General features: G+C 51.7%; 1 protein-coding gene across 1 annotated transcript in view; it reads left to right on the top strand.

Annotated features, from left to right (window-relative positions):
- Window positions 1-1,779, top strand: part of LOC144948784 (cAMP-dependent protein kinase catalytic subunit PRKX-like) — a 34,488-nt gene extending 32,709 nt beyond the window's left edge. The window contains exon 8 of the mRNA XM_078878437.1: window positions 1,104-1,779. Coding sequence (XP_078734563.1) covers window positions 1,104-1,229 — 126 coding nt within the window. The 3' untranslated portion in view covers window positions 1,230-1,779. The remainder of the gene's footprint in view (window positions 1-1,103) is intronic.
- Window positions 1,780-15,120: the final 13,341 nt, after the last annotated feature.

Raw genomic sequence — 15,120 nt, forward strand, 5'->3', positions numbered from 1 at the left:
GCGCGCGGACACACCGCTAGACACAGACAAGCACCCAAACTGTGTGGCATAATGAACACGCAGTTGGAATGCTCGCACGATGTGTTTTTTTTGTACCCGCTTGACTTGCTCCCGTTTCCTCTCGCGCGCCTCGTGCCACGTGTGTGTGTGTGAGTGTGTTTGCGCATCTGTGCGAGGAGGCTTACGCGCTCGGAGGTTCGGAGAGCCGTAAGGCGCTGCAAGGATGGGTGGTGGTCGTGGGTTGCTGAGGAGATGGAGTCTGCCTCAGTGGCCCGCGATCACAAATCACTATTTAACTCCATCACAAAAGTAACCTGCAGCGCCACACCTATTACCATTATTAGGGGAAAAAACGGTGATCCGATCTCCGACCCCCAGGAACAGGTTTGCAGATTTGCTGAGCATTTCTGTGAGGTCCTGGGGAAGGGGAAATCCCTCAGCCAGGAAAACATCATGACACAAAGTGGGGATGACCCTGCTGAGGCTGCGGTGCCTCAAATATTGGAAGAAGTCACCCCCTGTGAGTGGCTGGCTGAGGTGCCATCTGTTGAGGAAGTATTGAAGGTGATCCAGAGTCTGAGACCAGGAAAGGCACCGGGAAGAGATGATCTCCCAAGCGAAATGCTGAGGGAGGGTGGCGTTTGTGCACAGACTACCCTATATGACATCATAACAACAGTCTGGACCACTGGACGGATTCTGCAGGATTGGAAGGATGCCCTGGTGGTCCCCTTCTCAAATGAGTACCTGGTGTGATGTGTAAACATCAGTCAAGCCTTCGTTCAGTGCGAAGTCCCTCATTCCTCTATGCTGCCCTGAAACTCCCTTCTCCAAACCCCTCGGCACTGTCAACTCTTAAGTCCTGGATCTTTGTTCCTCCACCCACATCTCCGATCAGCACGGTTGGCTACGTACGGTGAAAAAGATAAGTTCAACATACATACAACGGCGGCCGGGCGTAGTGCTGGCCACCCCACCCCCCTCGTGTGCCGTGCCGGCCTTCGTAGGTGCTGCTCTCTGCACGGCACTTTCCCCAATGGAGGAATCTTCGTTTGATTTTTATTTATTGTTGCATTGTGTGTGCCTGTTGTCGTCTGTCGAAGCCTCCCATAATCCCCAAGGTGTCGCACGCCGGGGACATTTCCAACTTTGAGTCTTACCCCGAGGAGGACTGGAAGGACGCCGCCGTCATCCCGGCGAAGGACAGAGAGCCGTTCCGTGACTTCTGACAACACTCGCCGCCGTCTCTTTTCGGGTTTTTTTCGCCCGACGCGGTTTTCGAACGGCGGTCGAAATCAACGTGCGGCGAAACGTTGCGTGTATATGATGTCCGACTGGCAGCGTGACTGCGGTACAGCAGGATGTGTGAACATCCACGGATAATGACGGTTACCGTCAAGCGGGGGGGTGCCACGGTGGCGAGATGTTAACTACCTCGCCTGGTATACTGGAGGTCGTGTGTTGAATCCTGACCACCGACACCTGTATATTTGAAGTTTGCATGTTCTCCCTCCTTGTGGTCACGTGGATTTTTCTCCGGGTCCTCCGGTTTTTCAACGTGCGTTTTAGAGTATTTGGCTGCTATATATTTCCATGTGATAAGCCACTTCGTTGGGTTATAATTTGTGGCCACGGTGCTTCTGAAAAAGAGCTACATAGCTCAGTGGGCCTTACTTAGTAAAACAATAATACCAGCTTGAGCTAAGGTCCTAATCAACAGGAACAGCTCATGAATCTAAAACAGCACCACCAAATGTCACTTGAACGATCAATTTGCCTACCAACTTAATTATTTTACACAGCCATGAAATACAACACCATTTACATCTGTCTATATAGCGTCTAAATGCAACCGTATATCTCCAGAAGCTTCAACGCACGTGCAAACAAATGGGTTGGGAAATCTTAAGTCTTGACTCGAACAATGGCAGCAGCAGCTGAGTCTCGCGAAGGCGATTTCAAGACACGGAGAGCATTCCAGACGGCCGCCAGAGGCGGTGCAGCCGAGAACGGAGGCGACCTCCTCCCCCACGTGGCAACGACGAAGGTCGATGGCGCGTGGGAGGCGTTGTCGGATGGAGGAGGCCCTCCTCGTGCGCAGAGTGAAGTGAGACGTCAATAGGTGCCGTCGATTGTGTGGCATTACAACATTGGGGTTGTCAGTGTGGATGCCACCCACAGCTGTGTTGCGGTCAGGCGGCCCTCCACCCGAATGGACTGGCACTACATGACGCACTACTTTTATCGCTTTTGTCGTGAGTTAAATTCAGGCGCACACTGGACTTTGGGGGCAACACTATTTATTAGCTAACACAACAGGTCACACTTAACATAACGACTTAAGGTGGTAGCCACCGTTCCTAACTTAGCTAACCCACGGGGGGTACTACATCACTGGACCAGGACAGCCCAACACGCTGCCTGGTCCACTAGCGGAGAGCGGAGAGCTTCATCCCAGAGATGACCCAGCAGAACAGCCCAGCACAGCCCAGCACAGCCCAGAACAGCCCAGCACAGCCCAGAACAGCCCCGTTCTACGTCCACGCCCCGCTCATAACCACTCCGCGTGTGGCCGGCTCCGCCCCAGGCCACGCCCCCCTTCCCGATCCTTCGATCGGGAAGGCCCGAACCCAAACCACGTGACCCCCCTGGGCAACTGGCCCCCCTTTATCCGGTCACGTGTCCTGTTGGGTTCAGTAAAGTGTCACGGCCCGACACGACCCCCGTGACACCTGCCTACAGCCCCCATATCGAGCCAATACAGTAGTGTCGTTCTACTACACTACACTTATAGTAATAGGTTTTTACCTATATTACTATATTTTGCCACTGGTAAAGGAGGTGTCTCATAGTGTAAATGCTTACCCCGAGCTCTCAATACTCAGATAGTGCACTGTTTTTGAGTTGTACGCCTTTTGGCGTCATCTGGTCCAACACCAAAGGAGACTAGGCTCTAAGAAAAGCTGTCTCGGGTGTGGACCAATCAACTTCAAGGACAGTGCATATCATTATCATTATCAGAGTTGTTTCTTTTTGTTTGCATTTTGACTGCTTGTATTGTGGTTATTGCAAACATGATGCCTTGTATAAAGGTCTCAGTTTTTGTAGCAGTTGAAAGGGTAAAAACCTATTACTATATTTTGGCACTGGTAAAGGAGATGTCTCATAGTACACTACACTTTCTTCCGAAATGTATGTATATGTATGTTGTACTTCTTGGGCTTGGCACCGTACGTAGCCAACTGTGCTAATCGGGGCCAGGACAACAAACTAGACGCACGAAAAGCAGCGCTAAAGAAATGAGCTGACGTATGTTGAACTTCTTTCGTACAGCACGCAGCCAACTGTGCACATCGGAAAGTGCGGGGGGAAGGACGGCAAACGAAACGCACGCGACAAAAAAAGCAGTTGTACAGAAATGAGTTGATGCACGTATGTTGAACTTCTTTGGCACCGTACTCGTTCCGAGGTGCGGGGGAAAGACGGCAAAACCAAACACACGCACGCACTAAGAATGTTCCATCAACGACAGCTGGCAAGGACTCGCAACACAGTGGGTGCAGTGTGCGCCGCTGTACTTTGACTTGGTCGACTACCAAGGGTACATTACAGAGAGGGGGGGGAGGGGGGGGGGGGTTTAGGTTATACGGCGTAAATATAAAAGCGTCGTTAAACCCGCCACTAGCCGACACGGCGAGTTAGTAAAGGTTTGTCACGTAAACAGAACGTGACAATTCTTGTTACTAATACAATACATGGTTAAATTTCGATTTAAAGCTTTCGTGACTACAGGGATTCATCTTCATGGTTCTTTCGGTAAAGTCACGTAGAAGGGAAATAATAAAATAATAAAAATAAAACATAATAAAATCATTCTCACGACGTTTCGGCCACAACGCAAGCAGCCGTCCTCAGACTCTTGTCTTCCCGACAGACCTGTTCTTCACCTGAGGACGGCTGCTTGCGTTGTGGCCGAAACGTCGTGAGAATTATTTTATGTTTTATTTTTATTATTTTATTATTTCCCTTCTACGTGACTTTACCGAAAGAACCAAGAAGAACAATACATGGTTGTTGTGGATTTGACAAACCTCACTAGTTGGCTGTGTCGGGTGGTGGCGGGTTTAACGACACATTTATATTTACGCGATCTAACCCCCCCAAAACAACTGTTATGGGTGACATTGGTCGCTACAGCCTACGTGTTAAACGTACCAGGGATACATTATCCACCTACGTTTTGACACATTGTTAATATTTTAACAAATAGGTGCTCCTATGTAATCGTTTTCCCCTCCTTCTTGTCAAGATCTGTGGGTATTTAATTTTTCTGTATTATTATTTTCCATGATGTAACTCTCAACGTGGAAACGTTTCAAGTGCTGTTTGCAGTGCGCGGCGCTTGGAGTGTACTGCTGCGTCGAAGGCCCTCCCCATGCTGTCTCAGTCGTGGGGGGAGTATTTGACCATACTTCACCATGCTGACCCGTGTGTGATGGTGTCGTGGCGGAGGCGGGGAGGGCGGTGGCTTGCGGGAATCAAACTCTCAGGCCGCCGAGTTCACACCGCCAGGCGCGAATCACCAACTCGCCAAATAGAAAAATCATACTGGGCGTCATTCACAAACTCGGTGTTATTAATGTAGCAGGCCTTAGAATCATTATTCCAGTCTCAAAGTAGGCTTGACCTCCCATGCAATGTTGCTGTCATGTACTTCAGTCCCAATACCGCTGATTTATAACAGTATTTGAACGTAATGTGTGCATTGACCTCCATATTATTAATCGCGTGCTCGTATTTTCCACGTTTCTTTTATTTATTTATTTTGTAAGGCTAATAAATCTTCGCGCGGCACGGCGAATATTTCTCGCACATTTCAAGAAACGCGCGCGCGCGAGAGAGAGAGGCTTCGAGCAAAGATGCCTTTGTGTTTGCGGCTGCTTATTTAATTCCCTGTGGCCTGGAGACGTGTTTAACGTCAACGTCCAGCACAAACTGAGACTTTTCTCTGGTTTTTTTTTCTTTAACAGGGTCCTGAATAATGATGGTTCTAGACCGCACAGCCTCTTGAGTTTTCAACTCTCGCAGAGCTCCTTCGTTCGTCCGCCCCCCCTTACAGCGCAAAATTGGTCAACGGCGCATGCATTGTGACGTTTTGGCACGGAGGGTTTTGTCGCGATATTTCTCCTCGATCGACCCGGGACAGCCCCCCGCCACTGAGTCTAGGTCACTGATGTTCAGGAGTTGTCCTGCAAAGTTGTTTTTTTTAGTTTTTTGACAGAAGGAGACGACGATCGAGATTTTTTGTTTGTTTTCTAAACTTTGATTATACGTGGTGCTTCAAAAACATGGTAACACTTACATGAGACTGTCGTTTTTAATGGAAAATGAACGGATAATAAAACGCTGTAACACGATAACAAAAGTATGTTAATAGCTTCAAAAAGTCCAAGAGTCTCCATTTATTCGCCATCGTTGTCAACGCGTGCCTGGAATCTTCTCCAGGTGGTCTCCAGAGCCCGGAGGCACACTTCTTTTGTGGGTTTTGTTGAAAATTCTCGGAAGCGTTAACATTTTTTTGAAGCACCCCGTATTTTGGCGGTGGCCCTACTCTTGCGTGTCATGTCCCTGGATCTTTAACGTCCGGGAGGCAAGCGACGCGTGGCGTTTTAGGGTTGACTGAATCACCGCAGCATTGACCAGGGCGGCCGCTCGGGTTGATCCGCGACGGGCGGCGAACGCGCGACCGCAGGCGATGTTTCGCGACAAGAGCGTTCGATATTCTACCGGCGGTCATCGCATCGAAGTGGTAAATAAGTTGCTGTCATTCAATTCGGCATTGGGCTGCTATCATTGCCCACGTGATAAGCCACTTTGTTGAGCTATCATTTGTGATGGCCAGGTAGCTTCTGAAAAGCAAAGCTCAGTGGGCCTTATTTGATCAAATAAAATGAAAAATACGTTCTAAATTGGTGCTCTGTTGAAAAAAAATCCCCATGTAATTAATGGCGTGGAAATTATGATATCGTATTTATCGTCCATTCGATTAGTTCCTGTGTGATTTGACATCGTGTGCATTTACATCCATTATACATTGTAAAGTCACAACGATTATGAAGACTTGGGGCAGGCTTGTGCCGAGCAAACTGCAGTTGAAAGAACCCCATTGGAACCTCCTTTGCCAGTAGCAAAATATGATAATTGTTTTTTTTACCCTGTTATCTGGCAACAAAACTGACACCTTTTTTTACAAGGAGTCATGTTTGCATTGACCACAATACCTACGGTCGGAATGCAAACAAAAAACACAACTCTGATAATGTAGGCACTGTCCTTGAAATGGATTGGTCCACACCCGAGACAGCTTTTCTTAGAGCCTAGTCCTCACATCGTATTGGACCAGATGACGCCAAAAGGCGCCTTTTGGCAAAAAGCTGTCTCGAGTGTGGACCAATCAATTTAAAGGACAGTGCATACATTATCAAAGTTGTGTTTTTTGTTTGCATTCCGACCGCAGGTATTGTGGTCAATGCAAACATGACTCCTTGTAAAAAAAAGGTGCAGTTTTGTTGCCAGATAAAAGGGTAAAAAACCAACTATCATGCAGTTGAAGAACTTTATTTGTACTTGAAGTACATCGAAGCACAAAAGCAATACAACAATAATAACAATTCCGAAAACAATAATGCAGAGTTATGGGGAAATTATATCGCGATAATCGCTGTATCATTATATCGTAAAATGTTATTTCGCGGATACCCTTCGTGCCATATCGATTGAGCCCACACACACAAATTAAATTAATTTTACGTTGTAAATTAATTATGCGCATGTGTCATTGTACAGCATCGCAATGCAAAGGTCTGTGGGTGTGTGCTCATGAGACAATGCCTGTCGCGTTGATAACGGGGGAATATGTTTACAGACATCACCATTGTCGCCTGGGTTATGCCGCGTACTTACATGCCTTGCTCTAAATGAACAATAAAATACTTTTGATAAATTCCACCCCAGTTATCATTTTATTTAGAAAAGGAGTGTGGCGAGCTCCGGGCAGAACGCGTTGCTCGAAGGGACAATGAGCCGCTTGTGTCGAGACTAGCGACGGAGTGGCAGCCGAAGGAGGGAGCATTGCTCGAGAGGGCATCCAGTGCGGAGATGGAGCGATGGACGCAGCGTGTGCAGGACCGTGTGAGATGGTGACGGCTTGGCTAAGCCTTCGTCCAGCAGTGGATTGATCAATGGCTTACGATGACGTTGAAGGTGGTGAAGATCCAGTGAGTGGGGGGGGGTAGTGGGGGTATGGGTGGGTTTGTGAGTGGGGGGGGGTAGTGGGGGTATGGGTGGGTTTATGAGTGGGGGGGGTAGTGGGGGTATGGGTGGGTTTGTGAGGTGGGGGGGGGTAGTGGGGGTATGGGTGGGTTTGTGAGTGGGGGGGGGGTAGTGGGGGATGGGTGGGTTTGTGAGTGGGGGGGGTAGTGGGGGTATGGGTGGGTTTGTGAGTGGGGGGGGTAGTGGGGGATGGGTGGGTTTGTGAGTGAGGCGGGTAGTGGGGGTATGGGTGGGTTTGTGAGTGGGGGGGGGGTAGTGGGGATATGGGTGGGTTTGTGAGTGGGGGGGGTAGTGGGGGTATGGGTGGGTTTGTGAGTGGGGGGGGTAGTGGGGGTATGGGTGGGTTTGTGAGTGGGGGGGGGGGTAGTGGGGGTATGGGTGGGTTTGTGAGTGGGGGGGGGTAGTGGGGGTATCGGTGGGTTTGTAAGTGGGGGGGGGGGGGGTAGTGGGGGGTGTCGGTGGGTTTGTGAGTGGGGGGGGGGGGTAGTAGGGGTATGGGTGGGTTTGTGAGTGGGGGGAGTAGTGGGGGTATGGGTGGGTTTGTGAGTGGGGGGGGTAGTGGGGGTATGGGTGGGTTTGTGAGTGGGGGGGGTAGTGGGGGTATGGGTGGGTTTGTGAGTGGGGGGGGTAGTGGGGGTATGGGTGGGTTTGTGAGTGGGGGGGGGGTAGTGGGGGATGGGTGGGTTTGTGAGTGGGGGGGGTAGTGGGGGTATGGGTGGGTTTGTGAGTGGGGGGGGTAGTGGGGGATGGGTGGGTTTGTGAGTGAGGCGGGTAGTGGGGGTATGGGTGGGTTTGTGAGTGGGGGGGGGTAGTGGGGATATGGGTGGGTTTGTGAGTGGGGGGGGGTAGTGGGGGTATGGGTGGGTTTGTGAGTGGGGGGGGTAGTGGGGGTATGGGTGGGTTTGTGAGTGGGGGGGGTAGTGGGGGTATGGGTGGGTTTGTGAGTGGGGGGGGGTAGTGGGGGTATCGGTGGTTTTGTAAGTGGGGGGGGGGGGGGGTAGTGGGGGGTGTCGGTGGGTTTGTGAGTGGGGGGGGGGGGTAGTAGGGGTATGGGTGGGTTTGTGAGTGGGGGGAGTAGTGGGGGTATGGGTGGGTTTGTGAGTGGGGGGGGGGTAGTGGGGGTATGGGTGGGTTTGTGAGTGGGGGGGGTAGTGGGGGTATGGGTGGGTTTGTGAGTGGGGGGGGTAGTGGGAGTATCGGTGGGTTTGTAAGTGGGGGGGGGGGGGGTAGTGGGGGGTGTCGGTGGGTTTGTGAGTGGGGGGGGGGTAGTGGGGGTATGGGTGGGTTTGTGAGTGGGGGGGGGGGGGTTTGTGAGTGGGGGGGGTAGTGGGGGGTGTCGGTGGGTTTGTGAGTGGGGGGTATCGGTAAATGAGAATAACTTTGATTTTAAAATGGGTCACCGCATACAGAAAGCTAGAACCAAATCGCCACATGTGCCTGATCTCGTCACATCTCAGAATCTAAGCAAAGTTGAGCCTGGTGAGTGCTTGGATGAGTGACCACCGCCAGGGCTTGCCAGGTGTTGTAGGTGTTGAATAGGAAGGTATTCCCAGGCGGCGGCAGTTACTCAGTGTCATCCTGTAAGTTGGCAAGGTGAAGTTTTCTCCGGGTTCTACGACTTGAACGACTTTTTATTTTACCAGGTAAGGCCAACGGCTATGCAGCTCTTTTTCAGAAGCGACCTGGCGACGAATGATAGCTCAATGAAGTGGCTTGTGACATTGTTAGAGCAGCCAAATACGCTGAACGCGTGTTTCTAAATGTGGAGGGGAAAAATCGGAGGACCTGCAGAAAAAATCCACGCCACCACGGGGAGAACGAACATACAAACTCCAAATATGCGGGCGTCGGGGTCAGGATCGAACCCACGATCCTCCTGCATACTAGGCGAGGCAGTTAACATCTGCTAGCCATCGTGGATCATAATCCACGTGGGAAATTTATCGCGAGGCCTGAGACAATTTCACCGCCGTGCCCAAACTGCGGCAACGCATCCCCCGAAGATGCCCTGGACCGATCGAAATGGAGAAGACAATGCCAAAAAGCGGACCCTGTGCCACAGCGGGAACAACGCTAGGAAGAAGAAGCCCAAACAGCGGCAACAGCCACGTCGCTTCCGTGCGGACGCTATTTATACATTTAGAACGATTTGTCGAACGCGCTGCCAGAGAGAGGAGTGAGTGAGAGAGAGTGGATGAGCCGAGACGTTTGCCAACCGCCCACTTTTGACGGCTGCGAAGTGCGCGCGTCGAGGTGGGCCAAGACATTCCATCCGGTTATTTGGCACGACGAGGTGGTGGTGGTTGTGGGGGGGGGCACCACGTGTGATCCCGACAGGCGCGTGTAAACATTCGACATCTCACTCCTTTTACGAGGATTACGAGTCCGTTTCACTTTGGGCGGCCGTAACGTTCTGCGGCTTCCGTCTGTGGTGTACAACGACCCCGTTGCAGCGGACCGCGAAGAGACGTTATATAAGCGGGAGTGAACAGTCGGATTAGCTGTGAGAGGGAGGGGGAGGGGAGAGGAGGGGGAGAGGAGGGGGAGGGGAGGGGGAGGCGGAGGGGGGCCCAGCGCTATTATTGTTTTTTTGGTGAGCCCTCAATTCTCTTTGGTTTTTTCGGTAAAGTCACGTATGTAAAAAATAAAATAAAAATGAATTAAATCACGACGTTTCTTGATACAGTAATTTTGCTGTGATGGCTCCACCTGAAGACGGAAGCTTGTGTTGCCTCCGTCACTCATGGAGTGACAGAGTGGGTGAGTGGGTGAGTGGGCGAGGGAGTTTGGTGAGTGGGTAGCTAGGTAGGTGGGTGAGTGAGGGAGTGGTTTGGTGATTGGGTGCGTGGGTGGGAGAGAGAGTAGGTGATTGAGAGGTGGGTGGGTGGGTGAGTAAAAAAGTCTGTGAGGAAGTTGGGGAGTGAGTTGTTGGGTGAGTAGGTGGGTGAGTGATTCATTGATTTAAAGAGTGGGTGAGAGAGCAAGTGAGTGGTTCGGGGGCTAGTGAGTTAAAGAGTGGATGAGGAAGGAGGTGATTGAGTGGGTGGGTGGGTTATTGAGTGGGTGAGTGGTGTTATAGTGGGGAGCGGTAGTGTAGCGGTTAGCACACTGCGCTACGAATCCGGCGTTCCTAGTTAATTTACTGCTCACGGCCAACGCCAGTGACGATTATTTGAACTGGTCCTGGGCTTCCCCTAGGTCGACTCAGCATCAAGTGAGTACCTGGTGCGGTGTGTAAACATCGCCACTGGGGAGACAAAGGCGGCCGGGCGTAGTGCTGGTTCACCCACCCCCTCGTGTGCTGTGCCGGCCTTCATCGATGCTACCCGCTAAACAGCACTTGCCCCAAGGCCGTAGCCATGGAATCAACATTGGGGGGGACCAAATCTTACAGGTGGTCTGGGGTCCCCCCCCCAGAAAAAAAACTAAATTTGAAAACTCATTCCCTGCCTAAAATATAAAAAAAATGCACTAACACATAAGATGGACTTTTTATTTTTTTTAAAATACAATGTCTAATAGTGTATTGTATTACATTGCTTTGTTTTTTCTTTTTACCTTTTCTTGTTTCATTGTATGTAACGGCAGAGATTAGGGATTAATAAAGTACAACTATAACCACAATCATATAAACAGAAATCTATTTATAGCAATATATTGGGGGGGGGGCATTTTGAGCATATTTGAATATTGGGGGGGATGTGTCCCCCCCAATTTATATTATAATTACGGCCTTGACTTGCCCCAAACAGCGCGTTGAGGCTATACGGGGGATCTTTGTCTTTGTACGTCCCTGAAGGAAATGAATTCAACGCTTCCACTGAATCTCTGTTGCCCTCTTGGCGAGGTCACACCGCAGTGCTCCACCACGAACCCGGGCAAGGGCCCAGTTACATTCCTGTTCACGACCAACAACGGTGGCAGCGATTATTGGAACCGGTTGCTGGGCCTCCCCTAGGTTTACTCGGACTTAAATGAGTACCCGGCGAGGTGTGTGAACATCGCCACTGGGGAGACAAAGGTGGCCGGGCGTGGCGATGGCCATCCACTCCCTTCGCGTGCCGTGCCGCCCTTCCGAGGTGCTGCTCACTTGCCCCCAACACGCCCCCCAAGAGGTCGCAATCGGGTACCCGTACCCTACCCGATACCCGGCCGGGTACGGGTAGGGTACGGGTATCGGGTAGGGTACGGGTACCCGATTGCGACCCTGGTGTGGCCTGGTACGGGTAAGGAATGAAAACCCGTTTGCGACCTCTGCCCCCCCTCCACTCACAAACCCACCCGATACCCCCACTACTCCCCCCACTCACAAATCCACCCGATACCCCCCCCCCCTCCACTATCCCCCCCTCCCCCACCAAATAGACCCCCCCTCCAACCCCCCTACTCCTCCATACCCCAGACCCCCCCACTCACACACACACAAGCTCACCCTGTGAGCTCACCACCCCCCACCCACCCCCACCAGCTTCTCTCTCGCTCTGCCCTCTGCACGCCGCTCACGCCGACTTCACGGATCGGCTGGGAGGGTTCCGAGCGAGCAACTTTGCTGACGTGTGTTTGGGAATAGCGCACACACTTACATACACACACGCGCGTACACACACACACACGCGCGCGCGCACATACACACACACACACGTGCACATACACACATACGCACGTGCGCACAGACACAAACGCACACGCAGACACACACACACGTGCACAGAGACACACACACGCACACACAGACACACACACGCGCGCACAGAATAAACACACATGCGAACACACACGTGCGCACAGACACACATACACACGCACGCACACACACACACGCTCACGGAGACACGCGCGCGCGCACACGCAGGCGCACACACACACACATCTACTTGCACACACACACACATCTACTTGCGCACAGACACACACGCGCGCGCGCAGGCATAACCACGCGAAATCTCGACAACATTCCCGTGGATACTCTGCAAAGCGACGACCCACGGGGCTTGCGTCGTTCTCTCGTTTAAAAGAGGCGAGTGGACAAACAAACAAGAAAAGAAGCGAGTTGGACATCGGCCGTCATGAAAAGGTAAATTAAGAGAGCTCGACAAGGCATTTCAAATATCTTGTGAATGAGCAGAAGTCGGGATGCGTTCACGCGAGCTGATGAGAAAGGTGCTCTGTGAGTCTCGGTCGACAGGATGCTGGTGTCGCGTTCAACTAAGTCTTCTCTGTGAGTCTATGGGTCTCGGTGTGAGCCTATGGGTCTCTGTGTGAGCCTATGGGTCTCTGTGTGAGCCTATGAGTATATGTGTGAGTCTATGGGTCTCTGTGTGAGTCTGTGGGTCTCTGTGTGAGCCTATGGGTCTCTGTGTAAGTCTATGGGTCTCTGTGTGAGTCTATGCGTCTCTGTGTGAGTCTATGGGTCTCTGTGTGAGTCTGTGGGTCTCTGTGTGAGTCTGTGGGTCTCTGTGTGAACCTATGGGTCTCTGTGTAAGTCTATGGGTCTCTGTGTGAGTCTATGCGTCTCTGTGTGAGTCTATGGGTCTTTGTGTGAGTCTGTGGGTCTCTGTGTGAGCCTATGGGTCTCTGTGTAAGTCTATGGGTCTCTGTGTGAGTCTATGCGTCTCTGTGTGAGTCTATGGGTATCCCTGTGAGTTTATGGGTCTGTGTAAGTCTATGGGTCTCTGTATGAGTCTATGGGTCTCTATGTGAGTCTATGGGTCTGTGTAAGTGTATGGGTCTCTGTGTGAGTCTATGGGTCTCTGTGTGAGTCTATAGGTCTCTGTGTGAGTCTATGGGTCTCTGTGTGAGTCTTTGGGTCTCTGTGTGAGTCTACGGGTCTCTGTGTGAGTCAATGGGTCTCTGTGTGAGTCTATGGGTCTCTGTGTGAGTCTGTGGGTCTCTGTGTGAGTCTGTGGGTCTCTGTGTGAGTCTATGGGTTTTTGTGTGAGCCTATGGGTATCTCTGTGAGTTTATGGGTCTGTGTAAGTGTATGGGTCTCTGTGTAAGTCTATGGGTCTCTGTGTGAGTCTATGGGTCTCTGTGTGAATCTATGTATTGTATGTATAACTTATTTCGCACCTTACGTCGCCAACCGTGCTAACCGGAGATGGGGGAAGGGAACAAGACAACAAACTAAACACAAAGAGCAGTTCTAAAGAAATTCGTTTTCAATCTAAAAGATTTAAAAGTGCATATAGCTCCCAGTGGCTTCCGAATATCGGAAGGAGGAGCGTTCCAGACGGCCACAGAAGCGCGTCTGTGATCGTCTTCGTTTGATGGCCAGCCATCAAACGACAGCCGCGGTGAGTACACATCGCATTGAGTATCGAAGATCAGACGGTATCGTCTAATAATGAATCGAAGTGTTGTATTTGAACCGTGCGAGATCCCAGCGAGAAATGCATTGTGCGAGTTGGCAGTGAGTCCATTGTACAGAGCGGTGTGTCATTGTCAGTGTAACAAAGACAAAGGGGCCGTCCATAAATGACGTCACGCACCTGGGGGGGTTGGTCAGACATTTGTGACGATGTGTGACGAGGGGGGGGGGGTTTGAGAAATGTGACGTGACATCAAAATGCGCAACTTTAAATAAATATAGACAACGCGTTCTACTTAATTAAATAGACTTTTGAATACATGTTTTCCTCTACAACATCAGAGTGCAGCGCCACATTAAATACGCACTACAATGACAATAGTTTAAAGCGATTTGAAGCATGTTTTTTTTTTGGGGGGGGGCAGAGTTTTGTGACGTCATATTTGAGGGGGGGGTCTGACTTTTTGTGACGCCGTGTGACGAGGGGGGGGGAGTCAAAAATCGTCCAAAATCGCGTGACGTCATTTATGGATGGCCCCAAAGATCCCCCATGTAGCCTTAACAGTGCTGTTAGCGAGTAGGACCAATGAAGGCCGGCACGGTACACGAGGGGGTGGGTGGCCAGAACCACGCCCGACCGCCTTTGTCTCCCTAGTGGCGATGTTTTTACACACCGCACTGAGTCGACCTAGGGGAGGCCCAGGACCGGTTCAGATCGCCACTGGTGTTGGCCGTGAGCGGGAATCGAACCCGGGTCGCTGGGTTCAGAGGGCGGCGCGCTAACCGCTATCCCACCTCTCCCCATGGAAGTGTAACACACAAACACACAATCAGTGTCACAGGAACGCACTCGCATAGTGGTGTCAGTGCAGAGACAACCTCGCACAAGCATGTCAATGTCATGGCACGGGTACACACAAGTGTGCCAATGCTTGTGTGTGCCACCACAAAGACAAAGATCCCCCGTGTAGCCTTAGAAGACTGTAGGGGCAAGTGCTGTTAGCGAGCACCTATGAAGGCCGACACGGCACACGAAGGGGTGGGTGGCCAGCACCACGCCCGACCGCCTTTGTCTCCCCAGTGGCGATGTTTTTACACACCGCACCAGGTACTCATTTGAGGCTGAGTCGACCTAGGCGAGGCCCAGAACCGGTTCAGACAATCGCCGCCGGTGTTTGCCGTGAGCGGCAATCGAACTCGGCTCTCCAGGTTTCGTAGCGCGGCGCGCTAACCGCTACGCCACCGCTCCCCACATGCACCTAACATGTGCCACACACGCACGCACACGCACACACGCACGCACACGCTACCACAGGAGCTCGCCAGCACGGGCCGCTGTGTAAGAGGGCCGGCCTCCTCTCCTCGCGATGGCTGGACTCACGCACCGTGTCTCCCTCTCTGGAGCAACGATACTCCACCTCCACCACCTTGTCCACCACCACCACCTCCTCCTCCTGCTGCTGCTGCTCCTGCTGCCGTTC

The sequence above is a fragment of the Lampetra fluviatilis genome, chromosome 51, assembly GCF_964198595.1.
Source record: "Lampetra fluviatilis chromosome 51, kcLamFluv1.1, whole genome shotgun sequence".
In the NCBI taxonomy this organism is placed as follows: Eukaryota; Metazoa; Chordata; class Hyperoartia; order Petromyzontiformes; family Petromyzontidae; genus Lampetra; species Lampetra fluviatilis.